At 36.7% G+C, this 20,757-nt stretch overlaps 1 protein-coding gene across 3 annotated transcripts in view; it reads left to right on the top strand.

The window, feature by feature from the left end:
* SPATA6 (spermatogenesis associated 6) overlaps positions 1–20,757 on the top strand; it is a 96,310-nt gene that overhangs the window by 40,828 nt on the left and 34,725 nt on the right. For all 3 annotated transcript variants that reach the window (XM_028513700.2, XM_028513701.2, XM_036026061.1), the window contains exons 6-8: positions 1,827–1,907; positions 6,210–6,503; positions 11,360–11,447. In XM_028513700.2, coding sequence (XP_028369501.2) covers positions 1,827–1,907; positions 6,210–6,503; positions 11,360–11,447 — 463 coding nt within the window. The remainder of the gene's footprint in view (positions 1–1,826; positions 1,908–6,209; positions 6,504–11,359; positions 11,448–20,757) is intronic.

The raw sequence follows: 20,757 nt of genomic DNA, 5'->3' as shown, positions 1-20,757 counted from the left end.
TTCAGTCAGTCATAGGTTTTAAAAAATACTTACGGGCATTATCCCTCAGCAATCTCAGAAGAATCCCATCATAGAGAAGAGTATGGCTTTTGTCTAAAGCCATGAACTCTAATCACATTTCATGAAAGATCCTAAATGTTCTTCAGAACATGACATTGGTAGAAACATCACCAGCTTGGTTTGAAAAGGAGAGAGACTTAAAAAAATGAAAAGGCCTGTGGCCCCCAGAATTCTGCTTACAGGACCAGAGCTCAGAACATGTACGGCTCCAGACACAGTCTACCTCTCATTACAGAAGAATGATAATTCACAGGTTGGAAGCAGAGCCCAGATTGTGGAGCCAGGAGGCATGGCCGGTTCATGCTCTCTCTCATAGGACCTCAGTGTAGTTTACACATGAGAGGAATAAAGGTAGTTTGTGGTCAGAGGGTAGACTCTCGTGATTTTAAAACATGTCCACAAACTTTTTGTACTCCTCTCCTGAAAAGGTAGCCTAACTCCTTTATCTGTGGGCTGCACTTAGTGACTCGAATGAATAGAATATGACAGAAGTGTGTTACAGTTTTGAGACCACATCACAAAAGGAGTGTGGCTTCCTCCTTGCCTTGCTCCTGGATCCCTGTCGTTGGGAGAACTAGCTGCCACGTCAAGAGGACACTCGAGCAGCACTGTGGAGAGGTCTGTTTGATGAGGAACTGAGTCCCCGCTGAAAAGTACCGAGGGCTTCAACCAAGGCTGTGGGAATGAGCCTTCTCCAGAAGCAGACCCAGACCCTCCAGGCTCAGTAAAGCCTTCAGAGGCCTGCAGCCCAAATGATGCCTTGATGGCAATCTCTTGGGAGATTTGAGCCAGAACCACACTCAGTTTAGTATCTGCCAGATTCCTTCCCCATAGAAACTATGTGAGACAGTAACTATTTACTGATGTTTTATATGTTATCAGCAATGGATAACTAACAAAGAGGCATAGTGGAGATCATTAATAGTAGATGTGTTTACAGAAAAACAATTGTTCAGTTCATTTTTAGGCAAGTCAGATTTGGTTTTCTGTGACATGTGAGATGCTTGAAACTTTAAATGTGGGAGGTCACAGGCTGGGTTTGTCGATGTTTGGCTTCCACGATACCAGAGTGAAGCCGCCCTGAGTACTGGTGTTGTCTTTTAATGTTTTGGTGAATGCATGAGTTAGGTGCTTCCAAATGTCTTCTCCCATGCTTTGTGACTGTTCCTTTGAATTTTACCATTTGTTTTCTTCACTCATCTCAAAACAGTGTTCAGGCTGATGATTGAAGTGTTGTAAGAAATAGAAGCAAGATTTATTCATAGATCTGACTGTAAGCTACATTATGGGAAATATTGGAGGAATTGGTAGAGACTTCTCCCACCTCTATTTTTAACAACTGCATATCCAGGAGCTGTGATTTTTTTTTTTTAAATGGGGCCACTATCCAAAATATTTCTTGATATGTATTTAGATATGTCTTTAGTTGTAAAAATAAAAAGAGCTGAAATCCATTATGTATTTTTGTGTATTCATGACTTTAATATTATATCACAGTTGAAAAAATCTTAAAAGAATTTGACAGAAAAATACTTGAAAATAAAAAAACATTAAGTATTTCATAAAAGTTACATAATCAACTCATAAGTGAATCATCAACATGAAACTTTCTAGCAGACATTTAGCATTACGTATAATGTTGTCTATAATAAGAAGTACAAACTGACAAATGAAGCAGCTTTGTTATTTTAGGTCATATTTACAGCACTAAAGTATCTTTTTTTTAAAATTGAAATGTCTGATAATGTCCTCTTTCTCCCCCTCAGGGAATTGCTCCAAAGCTGGAATTTTCTACAACCTCAGTGATTACTGAATGTCTGATAAGCTCAAGGAAGTGCCGCACTCAGGTTAAAGTCATTTGAAGTATTTAATGGTTTATCTGTTCATATTTCTGGGCATTTAGCAAGCATAATTTTTTTTAAAATTTGGCTTCAGCTGTTTTGACCTTTTTTGGTCAATCTTTAGGTAAAGCAATTACCATAGGTTTTAGCAGCTTGGTTCCATCTTGATAAATGTGAGAGGGAAGAGTTTGGTACACGTGATCAACGGCACCATCATTGAGTGTGTTGAACTTGATGGGCCTTTCTTCAGTGCAGAGAAGTCAGGCTGTCAGAAATATGTTGGGATAAAGACATCCCACAAAAACCAGATGGGAGGCTTCTATAAATCTTTAAGAAATTACAGGTGACTGCAGAAAGTTCAAAGGATACCTGTTTAGCAAATATGGCCTGAGTTAGTCAGGCTGGGACATTGGTGTTTAGCAAGTTATGATTTCTTGAGTGTCTCTAATTCCTTAAGGGACTGTTGCTCAGTTTGGCAAGCACTCTGGTATTGTTGGATTAAGGAAAGCTTGGACACTCGAGTCAAAGCGCCATCTATATTTTTGGAAACTGCCTTTAGTAAGCTGAGATACCTGGGTCTAATGTTCCGTTCTGGTCTAACTTCTCACTGAGTCACCAGGATTGTCTTGCTACCTTGTCCACAGTTTATCTACTAGTGTATCACTCATATGTGGTTGCATTATGACCAGGTAACAATGACCAGTCTGTGATGAAGAGCCAGTAGAGTATAAAGCCCAGAGGGCCCAAAGAGGGCAAGCCTGGACCTATGATGGAGAGAGGGGAGTATTAATTTACGGCATCACCAGTTTTAGATTCAATTTGCTGAGGATGATAACTATGACTTAAGCTAAGAAAGGTAACATGGATTTATAAAATTATCAAAGGAATCGTTTTATTTATCAAGATATTTAGTAGATCACAGTTTGGCTATAGTTATTTACCTTTTTTTAAATGCAAGCTGAAGAACAGCTATTAGAGTTGTAACAACCTGTGCTTTCCAAATGCAGATACATTTCTGACTTGCTTTTGATATATACACTGCACACTTGTTGTAAGTTGTAAGTTGTTACAGATGTCTTACCTGGACTCTGACAAATTTTTTCTCTCCATGTTAGGATATGCCGTTCTGGTGGGCAGATAGAGAAGTCTCTTTTTGTCTGGAGTATAGCAGTGTACACAGAAAAGTACACACATTCTAAGTGTACACAGCTTGGTGGTAGAGTCCTTTCTAAATGTAAAACTGGCTCCCCATTAGTAGTTTCATTGGACTTAGGAAATAATATTTTCCTCTGTAAACTTTTGGGAAGACTCTTTTTATCTTGCTGTTTCAATGTTTGTCACTCATTCTTTATTGAACATAGATGTAAGAGAATAGGCTTTGGTGTCAGACAGGGTTTAAGAAAATGTGCTTTGGAGTCAGATAGACTTGGGTTCAAGTTACTCATAAGGCTGCTTTAAGGATTAGATTAGAGAATGTAGGTAGTGTACCTGGCACATAACATTTAGTTAATGAATTTTGTGGCTGTTACTAGGTTATTTTAATTAAGATAATTAGGGGAGGTCAGAGGCAATAGTTGAAATATAAAATAGAAAATGTCCAAATAGGCACAACAGCGTAGATACATTTACATTAAAATTCTGAATGTTAAAAGCCAGAATTTTAATCTTATTTGACCTTATTTGAGAATGCAGTCAGTCTACTTAAAAGTGAATATTAGTTGCCATTAAAATTTTAATGGATGTAAAAGCAGCATTTTCAGATTCAAATATAAGAATAAGACAAACCATTTTTGTTGTTAAGAGACAAGTCAGTAAAATCAGAAAAATTATTGATTATTTAAGTTTACAATACCTATAATGATCTTTATTTCTTTTGGAACTTTAATAATTTGATGTTTTGTCACCAACTGAATGGACCGAAAAATATTAAGAAAATCACAATAATATAAGTATATTATTGTGATTTTCTGGAATAACACTAGTTTTCTACTTATTTTTTTTACCTCCTGCAAATTAGAATGCAAAGTAGAATTTAATATTAAATATCAATAGTAGCTTTATTAATATGCTTGTCAGTCTGCCATATCAGGTGGCTTTTGCTGTGTAAAAATCCACACTGATTTAGTGGCTTAAACAAAATGTTTCTCACAGTTCTGTGGATTGGCTGGTGAGCCTTTTGCTCTGGACTGGCTAGGCCAGGGCTGCATGATCTGGGATGGCCTCCTTCACAGGTCTTGCAGTTGGCTGCTGTTTTCGTCTGGGGAAGGACTTTACATTTTTTGTAATTGGTTTGATTTCAGCTGGGGCAATGGCCACAATCTCTCATCTAGTGGGGTAATTTGGCTCATTTTGGCCCTGTCACGTAGTGCCAGGCAGGAAGGCTTCTCAGGAGTATAAGACAGCAAGTACTTTCCAAGTCTCCGCTTGTGTCGTGTGTGCTATCGTCCTTTGGCCAAAGGAGTGGCAGTATAAAACCGCATCTGCTCAGAGTTTCGTTGGCAGTAATAGGATGCATTAAGGATTGAGTAGAGGTAGACAACATGTATCTGAGTAGATACGCCACAGTTTATAACTTCCTCTAGTAGTACTCAGCTTCAAAAACGAGAAGAAAGAAGATGGGGTTAACTACTTTAGGCTTGGTGTGATCAGAAGTGGGATAAGTAGGAACTTTACAACATTGTGGAAGTGGGCGATTACAGGTTCGCCTGGTTTTGGTGGTGAGAGACACGAAGGATGTGTGAAGGTGTGTGGGAGCAGCCCAGGGACTGAGGCTCTGAGAGGGCAGGCCACCGAGTCAGTGAGACTAGAGGAAGCAGGGTGAGGGAAAGTTTTGGTGAGCAAAGGATTTTCACAGTTTGGGATGCAATGGATCTGCATAATGATGAAGACAGTGCAAAGTGCAAGAAGATAATTAATTAAAGCTGCAAAATAGAAAGTCTCGGTCCAAGGTTTTGGGAAGATTCATTTCTTGAACATTTTATTAAACCTTAAGATCCTTTCAGGTGCTAACATTCCTGCCCTTGTGGATCAATGTGATGTCATAGAGGGAGGTGAAATGGGGTAAGGTAGAAAAATTCTGAATTACTTGTTGAAGCCATTGAACAAGGCAGGAGGAGGTCCAGGAGCATGTCAAGAGCTAAAGAAAGATGATAAAATAATTGGATGCTGCTGGTTTGTATGAAACTCATGGACTTATTTTTCTAATTAGGAAAACACTTTCTTTCCTGTTTTTCTGCCTCTTAAAAATATTTGACTCTTCTCACTTTTATTTCACATTTCTATTTTATTTTTTTGAGAATAGATACCTTTGGCAAATAGGGAAGAGAACTAAGAAAGTAGAGAGTGGGGTAGGATTGGTGGGTTTTTGGTGATTAATGTTAGGAGGATGTCCCATTTTCTCTAATATTGGAAAGCCCATGATTCTACATGATGAGTGAAAAGGTCTTGTTTACTTACAATTCAGCTTTTAAGGCATTATAAAGTTGAAATTAAAAAAATTGTATCCTAATACAAAAAAATTTTAGAAATAATCACATTTGTTTTTCAAAATTTTAGACTGCTAACCATATTTTTAGAAGTTAGAATACTAGTCATTCAAGTTTATGACATATATTTTATACATTTTTAGTTTTATAACAATATGGAACCAGAAGATGGTACAGTTTTCTGTCATTAAATTATAAAGTTGTAGTGTGGAAGAGATCTTAAAATTCTAATCATTTTGTATAATCCAGGTAATATATTTCATGAAAACATGTATAAATTTCTTCAGAGTTTCACATTGTGCACGTATGTTTATAATCATAGTAGTATGAATGACTTATTTTAATAGTTCTCTTAATAAAGTTTTTATAATCAATTAGACATGTATATATGTAACATCATTAAACAAAGCCCTCTTAAATTATATATCCAATTATTTGAATACTTATAAATAACAAATGTTAGCATTAATTTTTTAGTGTTCTGAAAAATAATTTTTCTGGCTTTGTTTCTTAGGTTTTTCAAACAAATATTAGGCTTTCATTTTCCTAAAGTGTTTGTTAGACTTAAGAAGGAAGTTTGATACAGGATACTTTATTACCTACTGGACAGAGACTTTGAGATCTAAGAGACTGTGGGTTTGACTTCTCCAAGGCTCTGCACAAATAAGAAAGCCTGATCTAGTTGGGTTAAATTGTATGTGCCATTAATTGCTTTTTAAAAGTGTATGTCTCTGTATGTCTATCTGTCTGTCTGTCTGGATATCTATCTATCCATCTACTTACCTATCTTCTACCCAAGTTAATTTTTATTTTTTATGTTTAGGATAAGTATATGTACCATACGGCTCCAGTTGAAAAATCACACGGCAGACTGCAAAACAGATCATCAAGATCACAAAAGAAAAAATCCAAGTCCCCTGAGAGAAATAAATATTGTGTAAATGCAAAAAACTACGAACAGCCTACAATATCTTCAAAGTCACACTCTCCATCTCCCTACACAAAAAGACGCATGTGTGAGCTATCTGAAGACACCAGGCGGCGGCTGGCGCACTTAAATCTGGGACCCTATGAATTCAAAAAAGAAACAGATAAACCTCCATTTGTGATTAGACATGTATGTGTTCTCTTAAACATTTCCATTTGAAACTGATTTAATCTGTTCTTTCAGGAAAACATTATTCTAAAACTTCTGTCAACTTCTAGCCTGTTAATAATTTTCTTTCCTGAACTGTTAGCGTAGCAATCTAAAATAGAAAATTAACTTAGAATAAAAGAACATTTTTTGCCAGCCTTTACACCTGACAAAGGTCAAGCTCCACAAAGATCAAGCGCCGCTATGAATGGCGTGTGAAGTCCTCTAAGTACCTGTTTCCTTTCTTCTAACCCAGTGTACAGCATAACGACTCTGCACACTGAGCCTAGGTGCAGTTGACATTAGTACTCCGGCAGAGCAGGGATTTAAAAGAGGACCAAGTTTTCTTTATGAAAAGGAAGACCCCACCCCTTCTGCCCCCAGATTTTTAAAAATTATAATGGAAAGTGAGTTTCCACTGAAACTATGTCCTGTGGGTCAGGTCAGCCTCATGTAATGAATGGATCTTTGGAGGAAATCTCTGTTTGATGGGATGAGAAGGTCTTTGGAAGTGCAGAGAGCTAAGGCTGGCATAGTTTTAATCTTTCTGTACAGAAACCTGCTTGTGATGTGGTTTGCATTTAAATTATTGTGATTGCATTTGTCTCACTTCTGTAGAATTTATAAGTCCTGGTAAGAGTTCTTTGTGTGTATGGTTGTTTGTGGAAATAATATCCAAATTTTACTTGCTTGTTTGATGGCAGTTTCAGAATGCTTTTAATTTTATATCTGTCCTCAATTGTAAATTAAATGGAAAAGAAAGGACATACTAAGTGCCTATGCATAAAGATAACCAGGAATATTTTGGAGGTTAGCCACATAAAAATTGTTCAGGGAAATAACTGCTCCTAAAATGTTTATTATGTTGTTTTTCACATCAGTGTTCAAAGTAGAATAATTCTAATATTGCTTGTATAAACTTTGACATTTTTATTAAAGTGATTTCCCTCTTAGCTTTTTAATGAATAGAAATAAACGCATACTTCTAAGCCTGTAGTTAGAAAATTGCTTACCTTACTGTGTAGGAAATTGGATTTTTCCAGTTTGTATTTGTAAACATAGACATGTCTTCCCTCCAACAGCCCCCTCCATAGCCATTCATGATTTTAAAGCACTTAAGAAATTGATAACTAAACAAACTCTTAATTTGGTACATGCATATGCAAAGTGTTAACACCTTTAGGAAAAACATTCTAGTTTTAGATACAGTGTATGAAAATAGCCTTAAAGAATATGGAGCAGTTTTAAGAAATCACTACTATGCTCCCAAACAAACTGGAAAAATTATTCCAGAAGAGTTAAACATTTTTTTCTTTTTTCATACATCCAGAATAGTATTTTATTTATGCAGAACATAATTTTTTAAGATTATGATAAAATACACATAACAAAATTTATCATTTCGGTCATTTTAAAGTATATACTCTAGTGGCACTAAGTACATTCATATTGTTCTGCAGCTGTCACAACTATCTTAGTTCCAGAACTTCTTCGTTATCCTTAACAAAAACCTCTACTAATTAAGCATTCACCCTTCATTCCTTTGTTTCTCCAGCCCCTGGCAACTACTAATCTGGTTTTTATCTCTATGGCTTTTCCTTTTCTGCCATTTCATGTAAGTGGAATCATACAATATCTGGGATGTTGTGCCTGGTTTTTTCATTTAGCACAGTGTTTTTGAGTTTCCATCCATGTTGTCGCATGCATCTGTGCTTGAGTCTTTTTATGGCCGAGTAGTCCATTGTATGTATTCGAGGTCTGTCTGGAAAAAGTCCAGCCATTGTTAATATAATGAGAAAGGTTTGCATGACATCAATGGAACCTAGCAGCCAAGGAGAGTGGACTGGAATGTGCATGAGTGAACCATGACGACTTCACTGTACTAGTCAGTAGGGGTGGTAGATGCTGGTCAGTGAACATGTGTACTGTGTGGCCATCGTGTTCAAAATGACTGAATGAGTAGAACAATGACTAGGCATCAAATTTTGCATTAAGCTTAAACATTCCTCTGCAGAAACTACTCAGGTGATTCAGAAGGTCACAGCTATGGGCCACTGGTGGTTGGCAGCTTCATCACCACAATGTGCCCACTCATGTATCACGTCTCGTGCGGAGTTTTTTGGCAAAACATCAAATCACCTGGTGACTCACTTAGCCCCACTACAGCCCATATTTGGTGCCCTGTGACTTCTGGCTTTTCCCAAAACTAAAATCACCTTTGAAAGGGAAAAAATTTCAGACTTGATGAGATTCAGGAAAATACGACAGGGCAGCTGATGGAAATTGGGAGAACTGTGTGAGGTTCCAAGGGGCCTACTTGAAAGGGGACAGAAGCGTCATTGTCCTATGTACAGTGTTTTTTGTGTCTTGTATTTCCTTCAGTAAATGTCACTATTTTTCCTATTACATGGCTGAATACCTTTTGGGCAGACCTCATCATATATACCAAATTTTGTGTATCCATCACCTGCTGATTGGCATTTGAGTTGTGTTCACCTTTGGTTATGTGAACAGTGCTTCTGTGAATATTTGTACACGTGTTTTTGTTTGAGTATGTGTTTTAATTCCTAATTGCTTTAATATCTAGGGGTAGAATTGCTGGTCCATGAGCAATTCTATGTTTACCTCGTTGAGGAATTGTTAAACTGTTTCCTGCAGTGGTTGCCCCATTTCACATTCTCACCAGCCATGTATGAGGGTTCCAGTTTATCCACATTCCCAACACCACTTGTTATTTTCCATTTCTTTTCTTTTTATTGCAGCCATCCTAGAGGATGTGGAGTGGTTTCTCATTATGGTTTAGATTTCGATTTCCCTAATGACTAATGATAAGCATCTTTTTATGTGCTTATTAGCCTGTTGTGTATTTTCTTTGGAGAGATGTCTGTTTCAGGGGTTTTTTTGCCCATTTTTAAGTAGGTTGTTTATCTTTTTGTTGCTCATTGTGAGTTTTCTTTTTATGTTTAGGATTCTAGAACCTTATCAGGTGATTTGTAAATTTTTTTCCTCATTTTGAGGTTTCATTATGTGACTTGTCTTTTGACTCTTCTGTTTTTTAATTTTAATTTTTAAAAATTGTAAAATATACACCATATAAAATTTACTCTTTTAAACATTTTAAAGCATACAGTTTAGTGAGCTTAAGTACATTCACATCACCACTGTCTCTCCAGAGCTTCTCTCATCTGGCTGAACTGAAACTCTGTGCCCATTCAGCAGTAACCCCCCACTCCCGTTTTCCCCAGCCCACTTTCAGTCTCTGTGAATTTTACGGGTTTGGGCATCTCACGGAGGTGCAGTGTACAGGGTTTGTCCATTTGTGACTGGCTTATTACCCTTTGCATGATGTTATCAAGGTTCATTCACATTATAGCATTTGTCAGAATTTCCTTTTTACAGTGGGAATACATTCTTTTATATGTATATGCCGCATTGTATTTATTTATTTGTCGATGGACACTTGGCTTGCTTCCACCTGTTGTCTATTGTGAATAATGCTGTTGTGAACTTGATGTCAAAACATCTGTTCAGTTCCCTGCTTTCAGGTGTTTGGGGTACATACCCAGAAGTGGAATTGCTGGGTCATATTTTAATTTTATTTTGAAATTTTTTAAGAAACTCCATACTATTTTCCATAGTAGGTACACTAATTTACATTCCCACCTACTCATCAACACTTACATTGTTTTTTACCCTATATAGTGATCCTAATGGACATGAAGTGTTATCTCATTGTGGTTTTGATTTGTACTTCCCTGACAATTAGTGTTATTGGATATTTTTTATGCACTTATTGGTTATTATGTCTTTTGGAGACATGTCTAAGTCTTTTGCCCACTTTTAATTAAGTTTTTAATTAATTTGTAGAACTTTATATATTCTGTATGTTAATGCCTTATGTATCAGATAATTTGCAAATATTTTCTCCTATGGGTTGTCTTCTCACTCTCTTGGTATGGTTCTTTAATGCGCAAAGTTTTTAATTTTCATGATTAGAACTGACTTTTTTACACAGATTTATATCACTCTGACTTTTTATTTTGCTTATTGTCTATAAGCTGTAAAACACTCAGCAATCTGGCTCTGAACACAGCCAAGTAAAGATGCTGTTTAAATTAAAAATCTGTTTGCTAAGGAGCTAAGTAGCAAATGGCTAAACTTTTTAAAAAAATATTTTAAAATTTTATGTAAGTTTCATTGTTTTTTTTCCATTGCCATTTAGTCCCCTTATATCCCCTCTCCCCAGCAATCACCACACTGTTGTCCATGCCCATGAGTCCTTTTTCCTCTTTGCTCAATCCCTCCACCCTCTAGCCTTCCCTCCCTACTAGTTGGCATCCTGTTCTCCACCTATGAGTCTGTCCCCATTTTCCTCATAGTTCAGTTTGTTCATTAGATTCCACATATGAGTGAGGTCATATGGTATTTGTCTTTCTCTGACTGGCTTATTTCACTTAGCATAATGTTCTCTAGGTCCATCCATGCCGTTGCAAAGGGTAAAATTTTCTTTTTTTTTTATGGCTGAGCGGTATTCCATTATGTAGATGCCCCCAGCTTTGTAATGGAAAGCAGACTAGGCAATGGAGTAATAGGCATTTCAACTGTATATCTGGTCATTTAAAATTAGGTTCAAATATATAATTAAACATTTCTGGAGTTTAATATCAATTTTTTAAAAGATAAACAGCAAATACTCCTCTGTGCTCTGGCTTTGAAACACACCTGAACCCTATGGTCACTGTCATGGTAACCTGAAGATATGTGCAGCTGGTTTTCTGGTGCCATAGGACTGAAAGGAGCTTTACGCTGTTTTTTTACATTGAATTCCTCTTTTCTAGGTCGATCCTCCAAGTCCCAGGGCTGATCATTTTTATGGGTCTTCTGGCAGAGACTGTGAAAGAGATGGATGGTCGAGGATGCACAATGGTAAGCTACAAGTTCTCTCCTCTATTGCTTTATTGCTGTGGCTACTGTCAAGCCTTTAACTTGGCATCCAGTAACAAAAACAGAATCTTTGCTGCATTATTGGATAGTATGATATAGTGCTACTTTTTATAACTTGTGGGACAGCTATATAGGTCCTCTGTAAAAACAATAGAATTTCTGTGCTGCTATAAACCACATTGCTCCTTGAGATACAAAACATGTATTCCTTTCTAGTAAAAAAAAAACAACTTGATTTTGTTTTGCTCAACAGTTTCTACATTTATTTAACTCTGAAACCCTTTCCTCATCTTAACATATATTAGTTGGTAGAACAGATGTTGGAGAATACTTCAGTAAAAAGAGTTCACATTGTAGATTTTGGATAGACATTTACACATATATTAGAATATTTGTTCTGTCACTGATTTACAAAGTGGGCATTCTTGGATAAACCCTTAACTACTTTGATAATCAGTTTATTTATCAAAGAATGAAGATTATATGGTTTATGTTACCCTATGAACTGCCTTAGCACACTGGACTTACAAATATCAGTTGTCATTGTAATATATAAATACTATCTTTTTTTTTTCTGAAAAGATAACATCCTTCAGGTTTAGTTCATAAGAATATATCTTTAAACTTTAGTCCTGGTCCTAATGGTTAGATAAGTATTTTCTGAAATGCAGTATGAAGATGATTTTTATGAAGGTTAAGTGGTATTACATAATTAGGGATATTTGTTAATATCTAAAGACATCGACTAGTCAGTTCACCAACAGCCCTTAAGTTAGTTTACTATACACACTGACAAAGGCAGATAGAGAGAAAAATGAGATAGAGTGAAAAAATATAATCTTGACATGTCATGAGCATTGTCCCTTTCTCTCTCTGAACTGTAGTGTATAATCTCTTTTTATTAAATGGGGAAATGAAACAAGATCTCAAAGAACATTCAGAGTTTGGGTTCATTTATTTTTCTTTACTTTTTAGCACTAACAGGGAGATGGATGTGGCAATGAATATCTTTTATACCTAGAATGCCAGATTACATGAAATTAGGAACAGATGTAATACTGTTTCTCTCCTTAGAAAAAAATTACAGACATGGAAAATAAGCTTTAAGAACAAAAAAATCAGAAACAACTTCAATATTGATGTTATTTGGAAGATGCTTTGGAATGCGCTTAATTTTCTGATTTTTCTTGACAGTTATATATTTGCTGAATTTCAGACTTACATAAAAGTTGAGGGCGTACAAAGAATTCTCATATACCTTTCAGAATCCACACATGCTAGTATTTGCTGTTCTCTCTCCCTCTCTTTATCTCTTTCCTCTCCTGCTTTCATTTGTGTGTGTGTGCCTGTGTATAAACATTTTTGACAAGGATATCACTCTGGAATGAATTGTGTTCCTCCAAAATTCATATGTTGAAGCTATAACCCCATTTGCATGGTGTTTGGAGGTGAGGCCTTCGGGAATTAATTAGGTTTAGATAATGTTATGAGTGTGGGGCCCCCTTGTAAGAAGAGGCACCAGGGACCTTGCTTTCCCTCTCTGCCATGTGAAGGTACAGCTATAAGGTGGCCATCTCAAGCCAGAATAAGAACCTAACTACAGTGGCACCTGGATCTCAGACTGCCATCCTCCAGAACTATGAGAAATAAAAGCCTGTTGTTTAAGCCACCCAGTCTATGGTATTTTGTAATGGCAGTCCAAGGAGACCAAAAAGATATCATCTGTGATGCAATTATCAGAGAAGGAAATTAACAGTGGTATAAGAACAATAACTGACCTGTAAATCTAAACCAGATTTTGCTGCTTGTCCGAATAATATCTTTATAGCAAGAGAAATCCCACATCATGCATAGCCTTCAGTTGCCATGTCTCTAGTTTCCTTTAACATGGACCAGTTTCTTTGACTTTCTTTGTATTTGACATTGACACTGTATTTGACATTGGTAATTTTGAAGAATACAGGCCAGTAATTTTGTAGCATGTCTCTCAATTTGGGATTGTTTGATTTTAATCTCATGAATTAGATTTAGATTATTTGTTTTTCTTCGGAATACAGCAGAAGCGATGTGTTACTCTTGGTGCGTCCTGTCAGGAGGTATGTGATGTCCCTTTGTTACTGGTGATATTAATTTGCTCATTTGATCAAGATGGTTTATGCTTGGTTTCTCCATTATAAAAGTGCTATTTCATTTCTTTTTAATTATGGGGAGACACCTTGAGACTGTGTGATAATATCCTGTGACTCTTCAACTTTGACCCTATTAGCACACACTGATGATTTTTGCCTGAAACAATTTATTTCTCTGATGTTTGCTAAACAATGATTTTAAAATATTTCATTATTCTTTCTACATTTATTACCTGGCTTTCTACTATTGTCACAGGTGGGCACAGGTAACCAGGTTCTTGGTGATCGGGACAAAGAATTGAACCGAACAGAGTTTATAGCAGAGAATATGGGAACAGGCGAACTCCAAGCAGAGATTGACCTCATGGGCTGGAGAGACTCTATTCTTACAGGGTGGATCCTTCCTGGCTAGTTTTGGCAGGCTTTTGTTGCGCATGTACAAGTAGTTGTATTACTTTAAAGCTACTGCGCATGTGGTCTCCCATGATTTTCCTTGATTGGCCACCAGAGAAGGGGTCACACAATGTTACTGAATGTACTCCCCCTTCTCCTGGGGTCGCTCTCTACTAGGTTCACCTTGCCTGCAGCCAGGGAACGATAGCTCTCCATGTCAGAGCTTGGTAAAAAGGAAATGAATTATTTGTTTAAGTTATACAGACTTAAGAGTCTTCATTAAAATCTCAAAGTCCCTTAAAACACCCACAGACACAGTCCTTCCTCCCCTCCTTTGCCTGGTCCAGGGTACCATATCTCAGGAAAAGAAATAGAAGTCTGTGGCTCTGGTAGCTCCTGGTTCTTCCCAGTATTCTGTGCTCGGCTGGCAGGTCTTCCTCAGTTCCTAGCCCCATCAGCTGCATCACCAGGATCTCCAGTTCTTAATCCAAAACCACATTGTACCCTCTCATGGCCCACCAGCAAGAGTCCTTTCACCCCTTTTCTTCCTGCAGTGCCTCTCCTGCATTCTTCCAAACTGCTAAGAGAGAGCTCTGCATCGCTGCTACATCTTGCTATCTGGCTCCCTAAGCTGCATGGCAAAGGGAGACCCAAAGCCACATGGTTCTTCTCTGCCAAAGCTGTGTGGCAATTCTGTCATGGCTGCCATGCCTGGGTTTAAATCCCAGCTGCAATCTTCCTCTGCAGCCCCATTTCTGACTCCTCTCACAATCGGCTACACTTGCCAGCACTCCCATATTTTTCTAATTTTACTGGGTTGCCATAGTAAGTCTGGGCAGGCGTGGCCCTGTGGTGTGGAGCCAGTCATCACGAAGCTCTTATGCAGGCTCTGTAACCAGGGGGAGTTGCCTCCCAGTTACATCCTGGGTGGAAGTCACTCCCATCTCCCTGGCTCAAAGCATGACCACAGCTATTTAACATATCTATGAAACCAGTTAAAGCTTATAGATATGTTAAATGACCATTCTAGATGTTATCTGAAAAACTGTTGCTATGTAAAACAACTCTCAATGGCCCTGCTCCATGTCTCATCCCCCAGTTCAGACTTGTGGGGGTGGGGACATCCCATATTTTTTATATTTCCAAGACACCCTGAGTTCTGGACCCCATTACAAATCCTTGTTTTAGGGGCTCCCTGGCTGTACCTTCTTACACTATAAAAAGCTTTCTTTCTCATTTCTTTAATTTTGCTGCCTCTATTCTTTGACTCATATTTTTTTCCTGGGTGGCAGCTGAGCAGTTGTGATTGGGTTTTTATAAGCTATTTGAATGCATGTGAGGATTTCTTATGATAAAGTCTCTAAAGCAGTGAATTTTCACTTGTGACTATATTACTTTAATATAAATTCTTCTTGAACACTTTCTTGACAAATTATCTTGCCTAATCTTTTTTTAAAATATATTTTTTATTTAATGATTTTTAGAGAGGAAGTGGGGAGAGAGAGAAGCATCAGTTTGTTTCTCCACTTATTTATGCATTCATTGGTTGATTCTTGTATGTGCCCTGACTGGGGATCGAACCCTCTACCTTATGCCTAATAACTCTTAAATTTTTATGGGATATCATTTTCATCGCCATTGATTATTTTAGTCCTTGAGATAATCATATGAAGATGAATTTAACTATTTTTTAAAGATTTTATTTATTTATTTTTAGAGAGGGAAGGGAGGGCGAAAGAGAGAGAGAGAAACGTCAATGGGCGGTTGCTGGGGGTCATGGCCTGCAACCCAGGCATGTACCCTGATTGGGAATCGAACCTGCGACACTTTGGTTCGCAACCTGAGCTCAATCCACTGAGCTACGCCAGCCAGGGCCGAATTTAACTATTTCCAATTAAGAAAAATGACAGAGACTTAGAGAGTTTGACTTGTTGGAGAGCTACAGAATAGCCATGTTCAGTCTAGGATGCAAGTCTTCCAACCCCAAGTTCTTCTTTTTCTCCCTCCTGCTACTTTCTCCACATTCATCCAGCTGTATTTTATTTAGATAAATTTTTCAAGCACATTTTCTCTACCTGGAATTTCCGTGGTATGTAATTCTAATTGTAATTTGTGCATTCTTTTTGAAGAAACTCAGTATGTCTTGTACCCCAGTTATGTTTGGAAGCTTTACCCAGTCATTTGTATATTTTGAAGCAGAAATCAAGGGTGTCATCCCAGCCTCTTTTATTTGCTTAGAATTTAGGAGAGGTGTTAGACTCTGTCTCCCCTTGGAGGAAACTTGTCTTATTCTCATTTGAAGATTCTTTTATGAGTTTCATTTCTACATAAGATTGTAATCTGTTATGAGCTTCTACTAATTCCTTTGTTTGGTGGTTATTATTTGTAAAGTAAAATACAGGGTGGGGCAAAACTAGGTTTATGGTTGTGAGTACATGAAATAGAGTTTATTCTTATATTATTTATTAATTATTATATTATTTTCCATAAAACAATTATAAACCTACTTTTGCCCTACCTGGTAAATTGGAAAGAATACTCAAATCCTAATATGTCATATCTTGAGTAGATAGAAATACATGGTAAAATTTATTGTTTTCTGAATAAAATAGCATGTAATCATTATATAAATATTTATTGGCAAAATATCTCATTTATTTCAGTTTTTATTTAAATGTGTCCTTCCTCCATTTAGCAATAGACAGCTTAGTTTCTTTATTTTTTACTAAACATTTTAATAGTTTTATTAAGGTAAAATTTATCTACCATAAAGTTTACCTGTTTTAAGTGTACAATTAAAAGATTTTTTTGAATATTTTATTTATTTATTTTTAGACAGAGAGGAAGGATGGGAGAAAGAGGAGAGAAACTTCAGTGTGTGGTGGCCTCTCACATGCCCCCTACTGGGGACCTGGTCAGCAACCCAGGCATATGCCCTGACTGGGAATCAAACCAGTGACCCTTTGGGTTCATAGGCTGGTACTTATTACACTGAGTCACATCAGCCAGGGCCAATTAAATGATTTTTAATAAATTTGCACAATCCATTTTTAGATATTTCCCTCATTCAGAAGAGTTTCGATATACCCATTTGCAGTAAATCTGCATTCCCACCTAAGTACCTGGACTGTTTCCACTTTTTGGCTTTTAGAAATAATGTTCCTGTGAACATTTGCATTGAAGTCTTTACACAGACATATGTTTCCTTTTCTGTGGGACAGACACCTAAGAATGGAATTGCTGGTTCATATGGTAAATTTATGTTTACTTTTTAAGCAGTTGCCAACTGTTTTCCAGTGTGGCTGCTCCATATACACTCCCAGCAGCAGTATATGAAGTTTCTAGTTCTTTCACATCCTTGTCAACACTGTTACTGCCATTTTTATTACTATTCCAGTGGGTATGCAGTCCTATCTCACTGCAGTTTTCATTTGCATTTGACTAGTTGGCATTGGGTGTTTTTATGTGCTTATTAGTCATTTAAATGTCTTTTTTGATGATCATCACTCTTCTAGTAATTGGTAAGTGGGGAACTTGCTGTTTCCTAAACTTCAGACCAGAAAAAAATGAGGAGGAAAGTCTGAGACTTTTGTTACTGAGACTTTGACAGCCGTAGATAGAAAAGATAAAAATATTAGAGGTCAGAATAACTAGTTTCAAGTGAATATATCACAAGTGATCAGGAGATAGAAAACATTTTATTAAGTGCCTTTACTTTTTAGAAGACTGATCCCCTGAGAGATATTAAACCCTAGTTTTATTTTACACATGTCTGAGCTTTGTTGCTAGTTACAAGGACTGAAATAGGGGAAATGCACTGGCCCTACTCTTCATGGGATTCACAGGAGAGCAGAGCCGGCCAGCCTTAGAATGTTACCTGGGCATTGGGATAGCCATAGGGTAAGTGCTGATAAACGACAGCAAGGCCCTGCTCTTTGAAGGTTCATATAGGTATATACATTCAGCATTTAGGTGTTTTGCAGTAGTAGGTCTATATACCAGAATGGGATGTAATTCCTTGAAATTATGAAAAAGGAAGACAATAATAGTACCCTTCTTACTAGGGTACTATGGAGGTTTTCAAGATCAGGAATGACTTGTGGGGAACATGTAGCAGTAATAATTATTATTATGGGGCTCAAGAATTACTTTGATAGAAACAATGAATTGATGCAGAGCTGCTGAATATTAGATTAAAGCTTTAAGTCCTTCTTGCTTAAAGTCAGGATTGATCCTTTAGGACCGAGTCATATCTAAACCTGTTGGGTGAAAGCCAGCTATGGGGAGAGGAAGAATGCAGAGACTCTGAGTTATTAAACTAAAATGGATTTTAATTTCTACATTAGATAGTTGCTAAGGAAATGTTTTAATGACTGGTTGCCACTTTTTGTTTTTAACCTGTACTATTAGTCACTACTTCGTATTTGATTGATTATATATCATATCCATTTGTTTAAAAAATCTATTATGTGATGTCATTTTTGAGACAAAGTAATTCTTATTCTGTGTGCTTTTGTTTTATGGTAAGGAAATCTACCATTCTCATATTAGTGGAAGTAGCACTGAACTAATCAAAGACCTCAGTTCCATTACTTGTTAGCTGTGAAGGAAGTCAGCCTCCTGAAATGTAGAGTAGAAATAACAGTCCTATGTATTGTATTAGTCTGTGTAGCCCACCATAACAAAATGCCATAAACTGGGGGCTTAAAAAACGGACATTTATTTTATCACAGTTCTGGAGGCTAGAAAGTCCAAGCCTCCAGTACTAGCAAGGTAGGTTTCATTCTGAGGTCTCTTTCAGCTCACAGGCAGCTGCCATCTCACTGTAAGCTCACATAACCACTTCTTCATGTGTGAATGGAGAAAGAAATTGTTAGAGAGAGGGAGGGATGGAGGGAGGGAGAGAGACTTTGAACACAAACATGTGCGTGAGAGCAAGGTCTTTGGTGTTTCGTTTTCTAAGGTCATTTTTTCCATCACGAGAGCCCCATCCTCATGACCTCATCTAATCCTAATTACCTCCCATGGCTTTGAGGATTAGAACTTTAACATTTGAATTTCGAGAGGACAAATATACTCAGTTCATCATACCCATTTCATGGAGTTATTAGAGAATCACATAATCACTAACATTTCTTGAATGTGTTTTCTGCTAGTTGCTATTCTAAGTACTTATATTTCGTTGGTTAATTACTCATAGTAACTCCAAGAATTTTAGATACTGTCATTTATTCTAAAGAAACCTGAGATTTAAAGAAGTAAATTTAATCAATATCACACACACACACAATCTGAATTAGTTCTTTCATGCTTTTCTCAAATGTGACACGTTCATTAAGGCCCAACTCAACTCTTTCTTCCAGTAGGAAGTTTTTCTGATTTCCTTCAACCTTGAGAGATTGGTCTTGATATGACTTTTTTAATAGTATTAATTGTCTATATCATTCTGACTTAGTCTCATCTTTTATGCTGCTGTTACTCAATTTTGTATAATTAACCAATGTAATTTATAAGTACTTCGCAGCCATGGGCCATGAGTCTTAGGTCCTTTATCTCCAGCATTTAGAATATAGTAGTAATTATTGGTAAGGGTGATTAAATGTGAACATTGAAAAACCTCAAATCTAAGTAACAGGTTAATTTGTAAAAATGAACAAAAATTATAAATTTGTCTGAATTAGGGTAAGTTTATAAATGGTTTGTGGAATGCAGAACAGATACAAGTATTTTAATATATGGATATTTTTAATATTAGATTAGTGGTCAGAAGTAATAGATACCACATCCAGAAATTATTACTTTAATTTTCAAATAGCATATTTGGAGAATTAGGTTCAGTATCCTTATTCTTTTATTTCTTCTGCTATTTGTGGCCATGCTGTGCATTAGACTTTACAGGAGAGGGGTTGGGCTGTGATTTATTTTATAATTTTGAAAAGTGCTTGAAGTAAGTTGAATCCTTCTGAATTAAATGGTGAAATTTTCCTTGTGTGAGAGACATTTACGTTTCAGCAATTCTTTATCGTTGTTCAGTGCACTTGGAAAACAAACAACATTTTCTGCCATTAATGAAAGCTAATTAATTGACTGAATACAGACTATCCTAGGTCTCTATTTATATAGCCATTTTTTTCTGGACACAGCAGTTTAGAAGGTAAAATATAGAATACTTTTGACCAGAATATATGAGAAAGGAAGTAGAATTGTGAATTATGGCTCTAATTTGCATGACTATCCATGTAACAGAGATTATAATACTTCCAAGTTGATTCTTGAAAGTTTCTTAAATAATGAGTAAAACCCAAAATCTGCATCTAGAATATAGTGGTATTTATTTTAGGCAGAGATTTAGAATAGTTTTCTAGTCCACTTTGTTACAGATACTGTGCTTGGGACTTTGATAAGCTGTATAATTTAATTATCACTATGACGCTCTGAAATAAAGTAAGCGTTGCCTTCATACTTTTAAAAAGAGGAATGAAACAGATTAATTATATAACTTGACCAAAGTGACATATTTGATAAGTGGTAGAATTAGAAATTGAACTCAAGCTTGTGTGACTTAGAATTCGATAGTAATGATGTTGATGATGGTGTTAGTAATAAGAGTTAACATGTATTTTATTACCTTGCATGTACTGTTGAATGTGATCGTTAAAACAGATTATGAATGAGGCACATTAGCCAGATGAGGAATATGAGCCTCAGAGAGCGCAATTTGGCCAGAGTTGTACAGAAAGTGCCGGGGGCTGGACTGCAGTGTAGGTCTA

Source organism: Phyllostomus discolor, chromosome 5 (genome assembly GCF_004126475.2).
Source record: "Phyllostomus discolor isolate MPI-MPIP mPhyDis1 chromosome 5, mPhyDis1.pri.v3, whole genome shotgun sequence".
NCBI classification, from domain to species: Eukaryota; Metazoa; Chordata; class Mammalia; order Chiroptera; family Phyllostomidae; genus Phyllostomus; species Phyllostomus discolor.
This window is presented reverse-complemented; position numbering and strand designations above follow the sequence as displayed.